Below are 21092 nucleotides of genomic sequence, written 5' to 3' on the forward strand. Positions count from 1 at the left end.
AGGCACCTCAGGTACAGCACTACCATTTAAAGGTTGTAACAAACTCATGGAATCAGCATGAAATTTTCAGAAGACATATTTACATATTTTAAAGCCTTTTTCTATCCTTTGAAGGGTTTTACAATTATTATATCAGGAGTATTTCCACGTAGGGAGGCTTGGGAAAAGGAAAAGTTTATGGCAGAACACAGAAGAGTTGATCAGGCACAGCGCTCGATATTGCACATCATTTATTGATATTTCAAAGTGCTGCATTAAAATGCAATTATATTTTTCCTTTGTCTTCATGACAAAATTTTAAAAACGTTTGTATGCTTATTTATTTCCCTATAAATTTAAGGAAACTCCCAATACTTTTTTCTCACACAATGCTGATACAGGGAATTAACTAATTAACACTTAACTAATTAATACTTAGAGAACTAACACTTAAGGAGCTAATGCTTAGAGAGCAAACCCTTAACCCACAACACTTAGAACCCTTAACCCACATTACAATTGCCTAGCTTTGCTTAGCCTTGTGTAAGAGAAACAAAAGTTTATTGACGACTTTACAGGCCTTGCAGGGAGACAAAATCCTGGATGCATCTTTGGTGCATCCTTGGGTGGATTAGATAACCGAAACTTGGGCACAGGACAGGAGATACACCAGTTCTAACCAACCCAGCAGTCTGAGTCCCAGCCAACTCATCACACCAGGCCAGAGGTGAACGTGTACAGAGAAGATGACCCCAGTTCACGACCACTGCGCAGGCACAACCAGGAGGGGCCAAAGGTGGAGACTGTGGAAATGATTTCCTAGGACTCATTATAATAAGAACCGCCTTCTCGGGACAGGTTATGAATATGTATAGGCGTTCCTAGAACTTTCATGAATATGTAACACTTTACAGTATTTAACTAAGCTCACAGCTACTGGAAATTTTCACACGTCTTAGGTGGAAATTATTCCCCTGTGCGTCCAGTGCTGAAATAAACATACCTTCTTTACAAGCTCACAGGTTGTAAGGTCATTTTCCGCGCCTCAATGCTAGAGAACATCTTGAACACAGAAAGCCTACACTGAGAGCTTGAACGTTTGAAGTTGAAGAAGATAGAAACAGCAGGCTCAAACAAAACTAGCATTTATGCCATGTTAATTGGTCACTATAATCAAACACTCACTATACAAAGAAGTTGGTGACTGGAATCAAATGTTCTTTATGCAAAGGAGCTTAAAATATAAAAGCAAAATCCTTCAAATTCCTTCAAATATTTCCATATCCTCAGCATGCACATCTCTTTGCTATTTATATAATAGAGGCAGGGAGTTTCAGCATGCAAACACTTAGTCACAAAAACATTTTATGACATGTCCCACAAAAATGAATACGAATATTTTTGCATGGAACGGTTCTTGAAAATGTACCCAATGAAGTAAAATTACTAATAATGACACTCTTACCTGGTCCCAGGGGCAGATGATTCCTCCAAAACACATAAAGAGATATCCCATGGCAACAAGACATACCCAGACCACCAGAGAAAATATACGAAGCAGCTTCTTAAACACAGGTTCTATGCAGACAAGAATAAATATGGCCAAAAAGATTGCTAGGGCCGTTGGAACAGTAATTAAAAATGCCACATGGTCTTCAATTTCCTGGAAACAGAGGAAAATGAAAAGGAAGTTAAAAACTAATGTACTTAAAGGTCAGACCACTGATTGCACACAGAGATCTCAGAAAGACATGGCTGAATATTAAAAGTGAGATGAATCAAAATAGGATTTCTTTCACAGTAAGAAGCTGTCATTTGGAGTTTTAACTTCATAAACAACTGTGAACCACACTACTGTACAGTACTTCTTTTACTAAATTGAGGAACTGAAGCAGATTGAGAAAACTGTAAATTACAGTACAGTAATGCACCAGGCCTGTAGTACTGAGCAAATAAAAGGCAAACCCAACCTGCGGAAGCGGCATAGCCTTTCTGCTCCAGAATCTAAAAGATTTCTCTGATTGGTATCATTTGCAGGAGAAATTCAAGCATCCTCATTGAGGACTGCAGCTGTCAGAATGCCTCCCAAATCAACTGTGTGTTCATAACTCTATAAAAGCCTTTTTGACAGTGACATTTGCTGTGTACTATACATTTTGCTCCTATTAAAAATATTTATCTGGAAGGATGGGCTCTAGATTACACATATACATTTTCTCTTAGCAACTGCTTCCTTCAAAATGTGCAAAAAACACCCAGAGCAAGGACCGGAATCTAACCTGAAGTGAGATTCAGAATAGAGAGTATTTAAATTTATTTACAGAACTTACATAGAAGTCACTATACTAATATATTTAAATCACCTAGAAATAGATGCACTAATAAAAATAATAAATATTTGATTTTATATCCTGTATGTGTTCAAAAGTATCTCTGGTTGAAATATAACAGTGTCGCATCAAAGTCTGGTCATAGGATCTCTGCTCATTCCTTCAGCTGTTATGAATTCCAACAGCCTCATTTGTAGCAGCAAGGATTGCAAAAGCAGGCCCCAAAGGTTACTGTTGCCACAGTATAAAATCCTCCACTAATGGCACACCTCATGCAGAAAAGCCTCGTATCCATTTTTTCACGCTGGTGAAATCTTGGGACAATCTGAAAATATGTATTTGATGATCTGTAAGATATCTAAGCAGAAAGAAATTATTTTTCCCTTCTTTAGTAGTTGCTTCGTCCTGATAAATCCTGCTTACTGGTGGTTTTCAACTTAAGTACTTAACATTTTACTTAAAAGCCTTTTGATGTCCTTTTTTTTTTTTTTTTTCCATTCTTATGCATGTAAGAATTGCTATAGTTGGAGCAAAACTGTTGCGACCCCAGCACCACCTTGCCTGCAGCGAGCAGCACCCCAGCACCGGGCAGCCCCACGCTGGGAGCCACTCGCGCACACAAACCCACAGCCCAACCTCAACCAAAAACCTCCGCATTTCAGCAGAAGGAGAGAGGAGCAGATCACCCCTCTGCAGAGCGCGTCAGCCAAAGCTCCACTCCATGCAGACACTGGCAGGTTCAAACCAAGGGGAAACACCATGATGAAAGTCCACATCTGATCCGGCAGGCTGCAGATTAGCTTTCCCGTACCCTACCCTGCCTGACAATTAAAAAGTATATGAGAAAATAATTATTACAACTTCTGTCCTTTCCAGAAAGCCTTAGTGTGTACAGGGGGATTTTTCACAATCCTCCCTGTAAAATACATGTCAAGTCAAAAAAAGCAGTCCATGAGAGGTAAGGGTTTATTTTGGAAATCACTTTTAAAAATATTTTCCTATTACTTCAGAGGAACCAAATGTTTATGAAATTGTAACTTGGAGAGCAGGACGTTTAAAACTTGTAACTTCCTGACCAATATTTGCAAACATCAGTGCGTTCAGCCGGTTAAAAGATGATGACGGATGGAAAGACAAATGCTGAAGGCTAACTGACCTGTTTCCATAACCATTTCCCAAGGAGATGGGGAAAAACAGAAAAAAAAAATCCTTTTTATTTGATTGCTAGTCAAAGAAATTAAAATACACCAGAGGTAATGGAATTAAAATATCAGCGTGACACTTTTGAACATAATGGCTAAGCCTGCAATACATGGATCTTGCCTGACAGCTCTGTCTTTCTGAGTATTTTCTATCTTGCTGTCTTTTAATTACTGAAGAAATTAAGAAGTCTACCGTTAGAAATTTTTCCAACACCTATAAATTCTTCAGAAGTGTGTGATAATCTTGTTATCACTACTCAAAACTGAAGAATCACTTTCACTCATCTCTCCAAAACCCACAACCTTCTCTCATTCTACATCCTGTTATTTCCTTTTCCAGATAATGCCATGCCCTCAGTTTAATTTTAAACAGCAAAGCTGCTGTAGAGCACTTCACTGTTTTACGTAAAACCATACAGCTTGATGAAGTACTCTATAAAAATGAACAAACAAGCATTTAAAATACCAGTTTTAGCATAAAAACTTTTACCATTGTCTCTCATTCTTTTAGTACTTTTCCCTTTATTCTTTTCACCTACTGGAATTTGACAGCAGTCTATATACAGAAGACTCCTGCTGGGATCTGAAATACCACACACTTTGAATTAACTCGAACCATTTACTATATGAAACTCCTACTAAAATCAGTTTTTGCTGAGATCAGAGAAACACTCTCTAAAAGCAAATATGAAAACAAGTGAATAATGTTCTTCAGACATTAAAACTATTTTCAAAAACGTTGAGTGTTAAAAAAAAAAAAAAAGGTTAACGGATTACTACCTCAATTAATCAAAACAGGACAACATCTTCCATTAACCAGACTGACTGAAAGAATCTCTTTAATCATCTCTATAGCAAAAATTGCCCAGTTTTTCCTGTAAAGCCTTTTCCAGGACACGAAAGAATTAGAACTACAGTGATTTTCAGCAGACATGTCATCACCCTTCCATTTGTTAGTGGACAGCATTTCAATTCTCTAACATCTCAAAAAATAGGTCTCTACAAAGCCAAAAAGCTGCAAAAGTCTCCTGGCTACTCGTGAATCTTATCCCATGGTTTTATATTTTAGTGAATTTGCTTATGGTTGACTGCACTATGTGCTAGCCAGCTGGAAAAAATTCCATTTTATGAGGAGCTGCCATGCCCTGCTCTTGGCCAAGTAGCTGTACAGCTTCATCTAGTACTTCATCATTTAGGACAACAACTGAAAAGTTTTGGCCAGCATTCTCAGATTTCTTTTCAATCAATTCCATCACTGTTAGTCCATCTTCAGTTCAGAAATGGTGCAGTGTCTTTAAGGCCAGATGCTATTTCCAAGCCCACATGGTATTTTCTGAATCCACAACCTAGAAAAACTCCTCTGCCTTTCATACCCATCATTTATCTTTCGTAACATCACAGAATCATCACAGAATCATAGAATACCAGTTTAGAGGGGACATCAAGGATCCTCTGGTCCAGCCTTGGCAACAGCATGGTCTAGACAAGATGGCCCAGCACCCTGTCCAGCTGAATCTTAAAAGTGTTCAGTGCTGGGGAAGAATACAGAGCTTTGGTTGTGTTTGTTGCGTAGCTGCCTGTTAGAAGCTTTCTCATGTGTTTTTTAAATTATTATTATTCTTTTATTGAGCTTTGTGCAACATATTCAAGGACACTAGCAGAAAATTAATTGAACTGTGCCTTTTAATCAAACCGTCCTGAAGTCTGTGTCAATGAAGCTTTTGATTTTCACTACGGCCCTATGTAGTTGCACGCCTGAGATTTTTTGCCTCTGATCCAGCATTCCCTGTTTGGCTTAGCAGATCAATGATAACAGCATCAGGCTCAAATCCAGTTGTTTCACGAAGTCCGTTGTCTTGAGAAATTCGGTTGTCTCTGTTAATGAATCCGATGTGCAGTCTACAGTTGCTGTTAGCACACACTGATATTTGACTCCTCATTAATCCACAAGCAGTCCAGCAATTTGAACATCACATGGATTGGATAATTCTGATTGGCATTACAACTGCCAAGCTGCTGTGTGATGCCATATATAACGAGCAAGAAGCAGTTCTGCATTCATGGCCATATTCTAGACCATTTTGTATTTGTTAGCACATGGGGACATTATTAGAGTAGCAAGACTTCATTCAAATACTTCAGACAACATCCTGGTCACCTGAAGCCTTTGCTCAAACTTGAAAGTCATGAACAATGTGCGCTGTAAAATCCCCTCATGTAAAACGTGCGGCATTTTGCAACAGTGTAATAATGCTGCTGGAATCAAAAGGAACTATTCTTTGACTTGACAAGGTCTGTCCGAGTTAGTACACAGGCACTAATAGCGCCTGGAGGAGACTGGGGGGAGACCTCATGGCGACTACAGCTCCCTCACAAGGGGAGGAGGAGAAGCAGGCGCTGATCTCTTCTCTCTGGTGACCAATGACAGAACCCAAGGGAATGGCAGGAAGATGTGCCAGGGGAGGTTTAGGTTGGACATGAGGAAAAGGTTCTTCCCCCAGAGGGTGCTGGAGCACTGGAACAGGCTCCCCAGGGAGGTGTCCCGGCCCCAAGCCTGACAGTGTTCAAGAAGAGACTGGACAAGGCCCTCAGACACATGGTGTGACCTGTGGGGTTGGCCTGTGCAGGGACAGGAGTTGGACTCGATGATCCTTGTGGGTCCCTTCCAACTCAGGACATTCTATGACTCTATGATTCCGTGATAACATGGTGACCAGCCACGCAGGTGTTGTAAATACCCTTCTGATCACCCATGTGTTTGACTACAGAGCCAAGCACTTTTTGCCAGAGGATTCTTTTTAGTGAGTCCAACTAGATACAGACATTGTTCGTCTTCTCACTGAGTAGAAAACAATTTTCATGGCAATTTTTCCAAGTTTGCCTGACAGCTGCGAGTGAACCTTGCCTGCCTCAGTGTTGTAGCAATGATTATCAGGAACGCAAAGCCTGAAATACCAGAGATCACAGACTTCTCTGCTTAATGCAAAAGCATCAGACCTCATAGAGCGTTTGGAAAGGCTCCTTGGAGATAATGAGGAAGAGTCAAAGGCCATGGCTGCTCTGCAAATAACAGTAACATCGCAAAGGTTAAGAGAAAAGTTCCGGAGGCAAAATATTGTTGCTAGTGAAGAAGCAGAGAAGTATGGTAGCATTCTGAGAAATACTTCCAAAACAAGACAGGTTGACAAGCAAAGGTTCGATAGGCAGCCAAGAAAATGTGTTTAAAAGGGAATTCAAAAGAACAGGCAATCTTTGGGAGTAGGGAGGGAGCCTCTAGAAGGTAGTTGAGCTTAATCTAAACCAGAATAATGAGTCTGCTGGCACTTCAAAGGTCACAGGAAAACACTCAAACTGAAGAGGTTATAGAAATATACTATAAGGTTTGAGAGAAGCAGTAATGTCATGGAGACCTGTAATTCTCAACTAAAGGAAAGGACAGATGTTGATAAAACTCAAGCAGGAAGAAAATGGCAAATAAAAGGCAGGACAGACTTTTTAAAAAATTTGCAGAGAAATAAAACACACACATGAAAGTATACACTCTTCCATATGAACACTAAAAGCCTAAGAAGCTAGGTGGAAAACAACATTAATTACACGATAGTCTTATTGAAATCATGGTGGAAAAAAAAGACCATCAGCAGAATACTGGAAAGGCAGAAAAGACTTAAAGTCATACACTTCATCAGGGCTCAAGAAAAGCTTGTGTTAAAAATCTAGGAGAATCAACAAATAGCACCAAGGCCCCGCGAACCGAAAAAGCTAGAGTGAACAGCAAAAGCTTAACAAAATAAATGGCCAGAGGACTGGTCATCCAACCAGGATGGAAACACTTTGAGATTCTATGAAATGCAGAGATAAGAAAGGCTGTGAAAGAAAAAAACACGAGAGGTCAAGGGGTACTTCAGTGACTCCCAGCTAGCCTGGCAACAGCAGATGGAAGCTGAGACCACTGTCTATGTCTCATGCAGAGCTGAAAAACAAAAAGCTCTCATACAGAGAAAACACTCAATCTGATCCCAAGAAGTGGAAAGAACCTGTCTCATAAAATATTACTGGTAACAAGCTGCTTTATAACAATTACAAAGCTTGCTAAGCAAACAAATGAAAAACAAAACCCAAACACTAAAATTGAAAGGGGGAGCTAGAAGCTTACAGACTGAAATCTTTGTAGGTGGCCTGAAGACACTATAAAACTCAAAGGCACAGGCCAAATGCTAATCAGTTCCCAAAAACGACTTAAGAAAGACCAAAACACAACCAGAATGCCGAAACAGCCAAGCTGGGAAGCTTTTGAAAACTATCTTTTAAAAAACAAACAAACAAACAAAACTGAAAGGGGTTAATAAAAAAGATCATAAAATTTATCAGGATTAATATAAAAACTTGCTAATGCAGGCCAGGAAAAGAGCCTGAGAAATCTTTTTTAAGAGAACAAAAGTAACTAGTAAATTCTTTTTTGAAACTTAATCAGGAGATAGCAGCCTGCAAAAGGACTTCTAAGCAAACAGATAATGCAAGTATTAAAAAGAACAGTTAGAGAAGAGCAGACTGTAGCAAAAATGTGGGGGTTTTTTTAATCTGTGTTCAGTGTGGGGTAGTTATCATTCCAGAATAGTCTACACAGGGGGAACACATCAGAAGATGTGTCTCAAACTGAAGTATCAGTATAAGGCATTAAAGACAAAAGCAGGAACATGAGATGTAAAAATAATCACCAAAAGCGGATAGGGTTTGCCAGAAAGGGTCAATGGGACTCAAAGGAGAAAGAGCTAAAACTGTAGTAACATGTAACCTCCACCAAAAAGTGCTCCAGTATCCAAAGACAGGAATGTGATGTGACACAAGTCTCTCCTGGGATCCCTGTCAAGGACTAAGGGAAGTAGCAGTAGGTCTGGGAAAATTTTTTAAGACCAAAGGACCCGAAGTGCCCACGGAAGTCCTCAGAAATCATAGGGCATGTGTTGTTCAGCATATCCATAAACAATTTGGGAAAATGAGTGAATAGCAATCTGACAAAGGCGAGCAAAGGATCTCATAATAGTTACTACTGAGCAAGAAAATGGTAGATGAATTTCAGTGGAGAAGTCTGTGAACTGACACAGCTCAGACAAAATGATCCTAATTCTATACACATGACAACAGGCTCTTGGTTGACTATTAATACTTTGAAATGGAGATATTTGGTGTTTATCATAGGCAGACCCATCAAAACATCACTTTGGTACTCACTAGCAGTCAAAAACAATTAAAAATTAAGAACATACGAAAAGAATAAACAAGAGAAAACATCACGATGCCACTCCAATATATGATGAACACCGTAAACAATTATGGTCTTACCATCGCCACCACTTCCAAATTAATATAAAAGAACTAGAAAAGATAGGTTTCCAAGGATGATCAAATCTGCAACACAGTGGCTAGACACTGATGGAGTAACATTTAGTTTTAAGGTTCTTCTTCTCTGCATGGAGTGAGCATAACTGTTTTTCCATACAGCTCTTTTGATTTTTGAAAGTAGTGTCCATCTCAGATCAACAGGGAGCAACCACCACTTGAGCTGCCTACATGCAAACCTGTGTCCAGGGAACTGCATAAGCCTGTGACCATTCATACCGTATCATATGCCACGGGACAGAGGACAGACACTTATCCTTGCCAAAAACATAATTAGCAAAACCAGGGTATGTGTGTTGGTGTGTTTTATATATGTATATATCTAAATTTGCCCTGTGCAAACCCCATGCACCCCATCTGAATGGTGAGCAGCTTTTCCTATTTATACATCCTCGTTTGCCACATTGGCAGTTTTCTCTCTCTTGATTTATTCTCCATCGTTTTGTATCCTCTTATCTTGTTAACCACATGTCATATAAAATCTATCAGTGCATACAACCATTTATTTAATAAGCTGGGGTTCAGAGGACCCACAGGAGGTCAGGGAACATGAACGGGACTGTCATGCCTTTCGGTCATCCAGCACCATCTCAATCTTCTATCAAGCTGACAGTTATCAAAAGTAGCTTTACTTTAAGACATTTAACGGCCTAGGAAGAACAAGATGGTCCAACGCAGTTAACTAGTGGCTACAACACTCAGCTGGTGCACCTATAAAATTGTCCTACCCGATGACACTAGCTGGCAGCCACAGAACATAAACCATTTCCCAGAGAGCAATGACAGTTAATTACATTCTGCCCTCTGAAGTGTCCCCTTCCAAAGAGGGCTGAGATAATATGCAGCAAAGAGAGCAAAAGTTTGTACTTTGATGAAACTCATTATTTCAGGTTCCAGAGCTAATTAGCACCTACTCATATCATTTAGATCATTGTAAATGTAGTGATCAATATATCCTTCTTGCATGCTTTATTCTACAGGTATTAGTCCTGAATTCCTCTCCAGTGACTTAGTTTTGCTTGTTTTTCAGGTGTTGTCAAAATCCTTCCTCCTCTTAGTATCAAAATAATCTTAAAGAAACTCTCCAATAAATGCAACATTCCAAAATGTGGATACATGAAGATGAATTGAGTAAAACATTTCTGGAAAATGTATGCTTTGCAGTTAAATATATTCAAAATATGTCATTTTCAAAAGAGCTCCATCAGTTAAACATTATGGATAATACATTACTTCACAGGATTCAAAGACATTTCTGCACTCTAACCCATATTAAAAGTGAAGTTATGGCCTTCCCATATATGGCCATGGAAGTCAGAAATACTGAAGTACTCATTTGATTCTTTGAGCTATTTAATACTGACAGTTACATATTTTGGCTGACACTTTTAAAGAGAAGCTAAAAGGTGGCTTTCCCTTACCACTTTACTCCTGACATCATAACTTGAGAATGTGGCTGTAATCAAGAAAAAATGTCAAGACGGAACTTGCTTAAAAGTATGGATCACAACATTTGAACCAGGGAGCACGAGTTTCAGCAAATGAGGAAAAAGTGCTTGTTTTAGAAGTCTGTTTAATGAAGAAAAAGGTAAGCTTAGGCTTCTTTCTCTACCGCATCTTTTAAAAATACACTTTGCAAGAGTATTCCACAGATTTAACATATCAGCATGATAAGGTAACATGAAAAATAGTTTTAATATTGAAAAGTCAGTACTGTCATTGTGTAACTACTTTTCAAATTTTTCCAAAGGTTTTGCAATTACTTACTAAACACAGTTGTTATTATCTATCACAGAAAAGGTTCTTAAAGTTTACTTCCCCAAGGACACTTCCCACACTCTCATACATCTCTCAGTTCAACTGACTTCAAACCAAAGAGATTTCTTATTTCATTTTTGACTCCAGGATCAGGCCCACATTCTGGAATGGGTATTACTTCTATGATAATAATATTTCAAGTAAAGGTAACCAACCTGTTAACTTAGATTTGAAATATAACCGTACCAAATAACAGCTCTGTAAAGGAGCAAAACTTCAGACACATTCATAGGAAATAAAGCAAAAGAGATCCTACAAATCCAGGCATTTGTGTTTAGTGTTAGCTGCAGGCTTATTTACTGTTACCTCATTTCATTAAGGCACAGTTAAGAAAATATTAAAAATCAAAGAAACCAAAAACAATCTGGTAAATTGCTTTAGTGTTAAATAGATATTGCATCGCTAGAAGAAGTGTCTAAAATCCTGCCATCTCCCAGTCAGGTTTGGAAATCACCTGGAGTCACTGGGGCAGAAAACAAGCCCAAGTGAGAGACTATGGCCACTTTCTGGCACAAATTAGCAGAGTGCCAGCAGGGATTACAGGACCAGCTACCAGTCTGGACAACCTACCACATCCTGGGTCTTGACCAGAGTAGACTGTGCTCAGACCACTGTACCACTAGGAAGGACCAGAACAGTGGGCTGCATCAAAGAAAGGGAATTCATCCACCTGCCAAGGCATATAAAGCAAGAGGAGCAACTTATGAGGAGTGGCTGAATGGCGCTGTTGAGCCTGGAGAAAAGGAGACTGAGGGGAGACCTTATTGCTGTCTACAACTACCTGAAAGGAGGTTGTAGCATGGAGGGTGTTGGTCTCTTCTCCCAAATAGCAAGTGATAGGACAAGAGGAAATGGCCTCAAGTTGCGCCAGGGAAGGTTCAGATTCAATATTAGGAAAAAATTCTTCGCAGAAAGGGTTGTCAGGCATTGGAACAGGCTGCCCAGGGAAGTGGTTGAGCCACCATCCCTGGAGGTGTTTAAAAGACATGTAGATATGGCACTTAGGGATATGGTTTAGTGGTGGACTTGGCGGCGTTAGGTTCATGGTTGTATTCAATGATCTTAAGCGTCTTTTCCAACATAAATGATTCTGTTATTCTATAAGAGTGGGAGTGTTAGCAAGCAGGTGCTGAGCCAAGTTCAAAGAGCATCTTTTCCTAACACACCTCTCAAGAGAAATAAGGTGTCTGAGTCTTCAGCCTGAATTCAGTCTTGCTGGAAAAGGAGCTGGGGGAATCTAGTGTTCCTATGATTTTTCTGCAAGGCTGACCAAAGTACTGGCAAATTGGAGACATAGATGGGGAAATTTTGCCTGGAATGGAATGCAATTCTGCTTATCCAGTCAGTGGGCAGGTTCACTGTGCACGCCATAGCATCTGAGATCCCACAACACACGGTTCAGCTGCCTGAGGAGGTAGGTGGAAAAAGCAACCTCTAACTACCTCTGCAAACCCAAGTGAGTGGCTCTGAAAAGCCAACAGTCCACACTGGATCTCATGGGACTATCCAATGACCAAACACCAGACTGGTTGCACCTGCAGCTCTGAGGGAAACACGTCCAGACCAGAGCACATCTTACCCCAGCTGCCCTCTAGAGCACACTCTGAGCATGCAACCAGAAGCCATTGCTCCTGGAGTACATCTCCTAGGTTAGAGAAACTTCAAAACTAGAACCACAGATGGTGAAAGAAGTGGATGCTCAGACAACAGACATGAGGACAAGGCTGAGAGACCAGTTGTGATGGGTCCTGCTTCCTTTGCGTCTCCCAGACACAAGCCTGGAATAAGTTCCCATCAGGAACAGTAACGGACTTTTGTATCATGTAGGCACCACTAAGAACAAGAGTTCTGTTAAGAGACAAGAGATTAAAAGTCTCTATACAGGTTGGAGAAACAGGCAACTGGGAGGATAAGTGTAGAGAAGGCCTCACACTCCTCTGCACAGATGGTGCAGTAGTCTCTTGAATTTTCAGCATAATCTGAAAAAGTTTAGTGTCCAGAAGTTGTTTATTTAAGATACAGAAATAAAGGATCTTGGGGGGGGGAAAAAAAAAAGTGTAGAGCTGTTGGGTTTTGTTTTGTGGGGTTTTTTTCAACAGGATCAGGAGTGATGCTGAAAGAAAAAAGAAAAGGCAAAGAAAAGGAGCAGAACTGTGCTAATTCACTTATTTTGCGGTCTAGATCCCCAAACCAGAAATTTTATTTGTTGTCAGCTTCTCATCATCACATATCAATAAGGACTGAGCTGACTCAGATCTTTCTGAAATATGCAGAAGCCACTGTGGCAGCACTTAGCTTGTGTGGGATCACAGCTTGGCTGTGACTGGGAATGTAGGCACAGGATGAAACACCACGGGTGTTCAGCCGCACTTTGCTCCCATGATGCTCGCATGCCCAGCCGCTCAAGAGATTTGCAGATCACTTCTACCTATGTTAAATGTCTATATCAGCATCGGCATAGAATGATGCAGAGTGAAGTCTGGAAGATTCCAGTGACTGCTACCATTATGATAAGGAGGAGTTTTCTTATTCAGAACAAAAACCTAGAGATTGTCCTTAATCTAGGAGACCTCTTGAAGGCCCAACCAATGAAACCTATTCACCATTTTCATAAGAGCTTGAAGATGTCCATAAATGCATCATACTTCCTTGTCCACAGCAAGGAACTTGAAACCAATTTAAAAATTGTTAAGCAAGATAAGCAGACAGGTATTCACTGGTTCATGGCAGATCCACTATGAAGTTGCTGATAGATGATTTGTGAATCCACGTACCCGGCTTGATGCTGATAAAGACAGCAGACAATTGTAGCCCAGTTCATCATCTGTCTTATTCCCATTGCACCTCAGTAAACAACAGCTCTAGTCAGTATGTTATTTGTCATTTTTGTCAGCTGCAGTAATGATTAGGAGTTGTGGATCCACTGCTTTGAGTCACAATTTGTGACATTAAATTAACTTTCCACTGCCAGGGCATCCACAAAACTTTAATTTATTAAGATTACAGTTCAAAGCTAAGTATTTTTCCAAAATAGCCATACCTATGGTTTTATCCAGTTCTTGTTCAGCATTCAGTTTATTCATCATGAAGGACGAAACAGAGGTATGCAAAGTGAAGTTGCCACTGGCACCTCATTATCTTGATGGCTTTATGTTTCCAGGCTTGTTAGGGACTGGTAAATGAGACCAGCTCTTAGCAGCATTAAAGGCAACCACAGATGTACTGGGAGTTTCATTAGCAAATCAAACAAGAAAAGGCTCAGGCTGATGTAGTAGGGAGGAATGAAACCAGACACAAAGCTTGGCAACTCCTGTTTCAGGCAGGAAGATGCAGTAATCTTTACAGGCCCGACTAAAGAGATAATAATGGCTACAGAAGATATTGTTAGACAACCAAAGATGCTATTGGAAGGAACATTTGGCACAGACAGCAATATCCTAAGACTGTATCAAATAGCCAGCAACTATATCTGGAAGAATATATTGTAATATTATGGTGTCTAGAGACCAGAAAAAAAATTGAAACACAGGATTTCCTCATGGAACATTTTAATAGGGGCCTTGAAAGTAGAACTGCATGCTCAATTATAGCTGGAATTATAGAAAGAAAATACTCTAATGTTTGTTTTTATTTCTTCCTCATCTTGGTAGTAGCAATAATCTGGCAGAATGAGTTTAAGAAGAGGTAGAACACCTCCTGGGCACAACAATCACAGCATCAGGCTTGCAAACAACCCTGTCACTGCTTGTCCTTCAATTAGTGAGGATTTTCCTGGTTCGTTACCTTTGCTGTGACTTAGCTTCGTTTTTTTTTGAGGAATAGATATGTCAGAGTTTAAAAACAGTATAGCAGATGCTTTGGCTTACTTTCAGTCTGCAAGGATTCCAAGGAATGCTTTCAGACCTTGGGTACTCTTGGACTTTGGGAAAGGCAGTTGGTGCTCTTGAACAAAAAAATGCTTTAAATTACACAGGGCTGATCTCAAAACATTTCCTAAAATTGAGAGTACAAGTGAACTTACAATACAGCTGTATTATTCTATGGAATTAGGTCGTAACAGAGCACCTCAGGAATAGGAATATAACATTGCTACAACATCTGTGTGGTGACCCTTTGGTATGGACGGATGAACTTTTCAGATCCAGAGTACTGATGAGAACATTACCAGAGGCATGCAGCAGATGCCCTTCTGCAGACACCTAGTCACTTGAGATACTGCCATGAGAATGGTGGAACATGTCTTCCAAAGCTACTTTTTCTACATGGATTTGAAGACTTTTCCCCTCCATTTGCAGGATGAGATTCTGATCATGGTAATCTTGAAGGGTTTGGCTGATGTCCAGTTTTTACCAGAAGCAGCAAATATTTCTTTTGGACAGAGTAAGATCAATTAGAGGACGGGAGGATTTGCTGTCATTCTGACCAAGGGCCCCAAACATGGCACTCCCCAGTTCAAGCCCCAGGAAGCTTACAGGGCTCTTCTCATCCTTTTCTTTTTGCACAGAGGCAGTTCCCTGCCAGCCACGTTGCTGGGAAAAAGTTATAATGTGCTCCTTCAGAATAAGGCAGCTACCTCGACTTCCATTGCAGGATCAGCTGAAGGTAAATTCGGTTTGATGCCAGAAAACCAGTTGCTGCATGAGCATGTTCCTGCAGTTCCTACATCTGCCATGCTGCAGGTACACCTCCCTAGTTAATTGTACTCCCCCTTTAAGGAAGATTGCCTATTCCCACTCTTGCTACAGAAGGTATTTGGGCAGGTCAGTGACGTAACGTAGGTACACAGCCAAACTTCAATTTCTTGGATTTATAAATCAGTGAGAGGTTCAGGAATCATAACTGGGCCTACCAGCATGATCATGAACTTTTCAGGAACTTCAAAGAAGTGGCTGGGGGGATCATCACACAGTCATTAGGCAGCTAAAGCAAAATCATCTCATGGCACTTTAGAAGGGAGAAGGCTTCAGAATGCCACATTGTAGAAGCACTTTTCACTCAACACATGCTCCACTTGGCCAATGATACCATCAAGAAGCATGCAGCTCCACATCAACAAAGGTCAACACATAGACAAACACATCTTAAAAGCTTTACAAGGTCACATGTAGCAGCAATGATTCTAGAGACAGATTAGTGTTAAAAGCACAAGCACCTCATAGCAGGCTTGCAGTCTTTGAGCAAGGGGCACAGGCAAGCCTAAAGGAAAACAAGCACATCTGGCAGCAGACTGGAGGACCTCGAGTTTTGGGAAAAGGGACAGAAATAAGATCTTGGCAAGACTATAACCAGACCGAAAATGAACCTGACCTCTGGCATTTCTAAGCATTGGAAGGCTTTCACAGGCTTGGGAAAATAATTTACTCTCTATCAATTAAGGCAGGAGCTAAACATGGATGACTGATCTCATTTTGACAGTTTTCAGTTCATACCAGGTACAGAGAAATACAGATGATAATTTGACATGGGAAATTCAAAGGTTGATACTATCACTACATTATTTAAAACTTCAAGCTGTGAATGGTCATCTTTCAAGTAGACTCTGGGAGTCTTCCATCTAGTGTTTGAGGAGATAGAGTGCTTAATCCCAAAGGTCAAAATCACATTATTTTTCTGAAACAAACAAAAGTAAAATCTCCCAAGAAACCTCTCTCAATAACAACAGCAGTACATTGTCTGAAAGAAAAGTAATCAGATTTCCAGGCACACTTTGTAAGTAATCTTATTTACTGTAATTTTGCAACAGCTTTTATAAATTTTTCATCTGAATTCAGGAAGGCTACAGCCCATATTCTGACAGGTTGAAATAGCTGAGTAAGTGGAATACATCCCTGTGTGGTTGGCTGTGTTTGGGAACGCTTAAGAATACATTGCCAAAAAAAAAAAAAGGCATCACAGTGGTATATTTTAACAATGAAATAAAAAATTAAAATAGAAAGAAAGCCTCTCACTTCCATTGGTTTCGTTTCTTTTTAAGAAATCCTAGAACATAAAAATGGTCCGTGCTTCAAAAATATCCATTTTTTCTGAACCATGTCCGATCCCACATTCCATGTTCTAAGCTGTTCTTCAAAGTACAAGCAAGAAATCCAAATCAAGTGTTATGGTGAGTCACTCTGGAGTTTTGTTTCCACAACAGGCTTAAGTAATTTTCAGTAAAATCTTAAGTGCTTTGTACAAAATGTAAAGGAAACAACTGTTAAAAAATATTTCCTTTAACTTCAAACGCACAGCACAGACCTACACAGAACTATCCCGCTTCCCTTTCACCTCCTTTACGAAATCACATCTTCTGTCAAAACAATTGCACATATACTAGATGTGCAAAATGAAGACAAGGATATTAATATTGGTTCTTGTGGCTCAGACACTCATAACTGCTTGTCCCTTCTATATATTCAGCCACAAAAAAAAAAAATTACTAAGATTCCATAGCTATATAAAAAGTGTATTCTTTATTCAGGTGCAGGAGAAACAGATCCAAACCTTCAGGAATATTTTAATCATAAATGCAACCAGAGCTAGACTATAATAAAATGCTTTTAGGTGAAACTCTGGGCAGGGCTCCAAAGGATTTTGCCCAACATCCTGTGGCTGGAAGTCCGTATAGGCAAGCTTTCTTCTCCGCCTGAAGTTACTTTCGTCCATTGACTGGAAACTTTAAAGATGAACCCCACCTCTTTCTCCACTCACCCATCCAGTTGTTAGCCACAGGAAGATAAAGGCTCAGGAAAAAGGTTTTAAAAGCATTTTTCTTCTTCTGGTATGTCTGGAATTCCAAATGCAGACTGAACTATAAAATTCACTCTTTCTGAAGTAGTAATGTCTGGCAAGATTCAGCCAGCTCATAGTTTTGTTTCCATACTTTCAGTAGTCCTTTGATCTAGGCCCAGTGTTATGCCACCATTGTTATTGTGAACAATTTAAAAAAATAAGCACATGCAACTCGTAAATTGCTCTAGATCGTACCATGACTGAAAGGTATGAAACTTAATGCTAAACACTGTCCAGCCCAAGTTCTGCCACCTTGGCTGTAGGTGATGATTGTGTACATCTCCACATTTAACTACGCCTCAGCCTCAATCTCTGACAGACACAGATTTCCATCATGAGTCCCTTCATCCCTGATGGATAAGCATCCGAGTTGACACACCAGAGTTAGATAAGATGTTGAACCCATATTTTGTACATAGAGCTCAAAAATTCAGACATTTAGGCAGTAAACGACTGAATTATGAGGCATCAGCATTACTGGCGTCACATTAGCTCTTTTACAACTGCTTTGTATTTAGTAGGAATGGCACTTAAACACAAAGCTCAAAAAATAATTAAAGCAAATACCAAAAGGAAAGAAAATTAACTCTAAGTTAAACTAACCTTGCAAGGGGTACCTACAGTTTTTAAGGCAAAAGTTTGGTCATAACAAGCAAGAAAACAAGATTCTCTGTTTAAGCAAACAGTTAGATACAGTGTCTCTAGAAGAGAATCCATTAGATTATACTAATCTACTATCCACACTCTTGGAGGTCATTAGCTCTATTCAATAAACATTAAGCTTTCCAGAAGACCATCAGATGATTAAAAAAAAAAAGAAAAAAAAGAAAAAAAAGGGGAAAAAAAGAGAAAAAACCACAAAAAATATGAGACCGTCTCAAATCCCCATTCTTCACTTCAGAAGTATACAGTAATGCAAACAGCCTGCCTCTAATCACTAACAGCAGGAAAACTCTGTAAGGAGCAAGAATTTTACTGCCCTCTGCAGCTTTTCCTTTGCGTTCAACGCAAGGGCAAAACGCCACAGATTTCTGTGTGAGATGAACTGATGCCGACTGTCATCTGCCGCTGTGGCATATTTTCCCTGCCAAAGGCTGGAAGCCCCGCACTGGACACGCAGAAAAGGCACCTGACCGACCAAACTTCATCTCCCTTAAAAACGAAGGCTGCGCTGCTCCAAAAGCTTTCTTCAGAAAATGGGTCGAACGCTGGAAGACGGTGTAATGAGGGGGGGAAACAAGGAGGGAACGGCCCCTGCCTACTTGCCATAAAAAAAATGTTACTTCAGATGCTGGTACGGACTGCATTTCTGTGCGGCGATTTAAAGCCTGCCACCAAAAAGGCCAATACGGCTAAACTGCCAGTTGGAAAGGAGCAGAGTCAATGAATTAAGTGAATTAAACTCGATGCGCTTGTTGACTCAGTTTTCGCCCCAGCAGCCGCGCTGCCGCTGTTCCAGCGCCGCCTCAAAACATCGGGCAGCAAAGTTTGGGAGGGGGGGTCCCCGGGGCCCGCAGCCGCTGCCCGCCGCCACACCGGCGCCTCCCGCCACCAACTTTCCTCCGCAAGAGCAGCAGCACCGGCTTCTCTCCCGCCCCGTCCCGTCCCGCCCCACCCGCCTCGGCTCAGCGGAGGGCGCCGGGTGCGGAGCTGCCAGCCGGGCGGTGGGAGCGGGGATGCCCGGCGGTGGGAGCGGGGATGCCGGGCGGCGTGGGGTCCCGGACCGGGAGGGCGTCTCTTACCAGCCCGGAGGCGAAGAAGACGGCGAGCAAGGCCAGGCAGGCGCCCATCACGATGAGGAGCAAGAAGACGATGAGCGGGTGCTGCTGGCTCATGCAGTAGTAGGACTCGTAGAGCCAGTCCCGGGAGCGGGACTGCTCGCCGCTCGCCCCGCAGCCGCCGCCGCCCGCCTGTTCTGCCCGCTCCAGCAGGTAGCGGCGTCTCCTCCTCATCATCATCGCTTCTTGCCACATCGGGCAGAGCCCGCGCAACTCCCTCAGCGCCGCCGCCGCCGCTGCTGCAGGAGGCAGCCGGGGAGTGGAGCGGGGCGCGCTCCCGCGCGGGAGGCGGAGAGGAGGAGCCGCGGCCGCGGCGGCAGCGGCATGGTACGGCGGGCGGCCGCCGCGCAGCCAGCCCGGGGCTCCGTGCCCCTCCGGAAAGCCCCACCTCGCACGCACATGCCTCGCCCGGCTCCTCCGGAGGTGGGGGCGGGAGGCTCGCTCCTCCTCGCCGAGGAGGGGAGCGGGCGGCCGCCCAGAGCAAGCACCCAAGGGGCGGCGGCGGGAGCGGGAGGCGCCTCCTCGGGCGACCTTGAAAGCAGCCGCTGCCCGGCGCCCCACCGGAGATGCCCAAGGGGCAGGGCCACCTGCCGCGGCCACCGCGCCCCACCACCCGACTCCGCACAGCCTCCGCCTGCGTGCGGCCGGGACACCCCGGCGCTCCCGGAGGAGTCCGGTGCTTCCTCAGGTGCCTCTCCGGACGGCGACAGCGCGGCAGCAGCTGGCCGGGCGCTGCGACGGGGGCGCGCCGGGGTGCCGCTCCCGCGGGGGCGCGCCGGGGTGCCGCTCCCGCTCCCGCCTGCCGCGGCCCCGGCCCCCCGAGGGGACGCCGCGGTGGGGCAGCTGCGGGGCGCGCCGCGCCTTCCCGCGGGTGCGTGGCAGCACCTCCCGACGCAAGAGGGAGATAGGATTGAAAAATCTTTTCGAAGTTACTCCTGTAGGTGAGGAGGGTACCTTTCCCGGAGGCTGAATCTCCTTTTTAAAAATCACACCGCATCCTTTGTCAAAAGCAGGCATTCACGTTAGGAAGCAGCATAACATAGATTTCCCCCTGCTTTCCTGGTTCTGAAGGAGTTGGTTATGCCCAACAAAGCAGGTACTTGAAACAAACTGGAATATTAGTTAGTTTTCCTAACAAAGCAGACACTTGAAATAAACTGGACATGTAACTCACTTAAGTTACATATCCATCACACACAGAGTTTACCAGCTAAAGTTGTGTAAACACATGCACACGGTTCTCCTTCCCCAGCCCACTGCCTCACTGAATGTCCATCCACGCAGCACAAATCTCTGCCCTCTCTGACCCACTCTCCAGCCTCTGCTGTTGCTTTGCCACATCCTTTATCTCCCAGAGGATGCAGGGATGCCTGAGGTCTCCAGGGAAAATAAGAGACTAAAGTGACATGGATGTTACTGGGACTAAATGTCCATGGGTGGCTTCTGGTGACTGGAGTAATGCCAGGAGCAAGAGGGGCTTGGGTGTGTACTGCAATAATACAGAAAGTGAAAATTTGGGCTACTATAAGTGGTCGGTCATGAGAGATTTAGAGCAGAAGGCTAATAGCCAGGTGGAAGAGAAGGAAGGTAACTAGGATGATACGAACCAAAACTGCCCCTTTAACCCCTAATGCTTCCTCTGCCAACGTTCATGGTTTTATCCAGAAGACCAACCACCAGTCTGACAAAGCAGAGAAACCAGCAGTATGTGTAGCTCAGAAAGCCTTATCCATACACATACACTTCTTAGATTCCTTGGGTTTGAAACAAGGATGAAGCCTGATCTTCCCTGCGCTCTGTTCCTCTCAGCTGGC

At 42.5% G+C, this 21092-nt stretch overlaps 1 protein-coding gene across 3 annotated transcripts in view; it reads right to left on the reverse strand.

The window, feature by feature from the left end:
- ADCY2 (adenylate cyclase 2) overlaps window positions 1–19525 on the reverse strand; it is a 224865-nt gene extending 205340 nt beyond the window's left edge. For all 3 annotated transcript variants that reach the window (XM_065628875.1, XM_065628874.1, XM_065628873.1), the window contains exons 1-2: window positions 19243–19525; window positions 1445–1642 (exon numbers count right to left, since the gene is read on the reverse strand). In XM_065628875.1, coding sequence (XP_065484947.1) covers window positions 1445–1642; window positions 19243–19473 — 429 coding nt within the window. In that variant the 5' untranslated portion in view covers window positions 19474–19525. The remainder of the gene's footprint in view (window positions 1–1444; window positions 1643–19242) is intronic.
- Window positions 19526–21092: the final 1567 nt, after the last annotated feature.

Source organism: Caloenas nicobarica, chromosome 2, assembly GCF_036013445.1.
Source record: "Caloenas nicobarica isolate bCalNic1 chromosome 2, bCalNic1.hap1, whole genome shotgun sequence".
In the NCBI taxonomy this organism is placed as follows: Eukaryota; Metazoa; Chordata; class Aves; order Columbiformes; family Columbidae; genus Caloenas; species Caloenas nicobarica.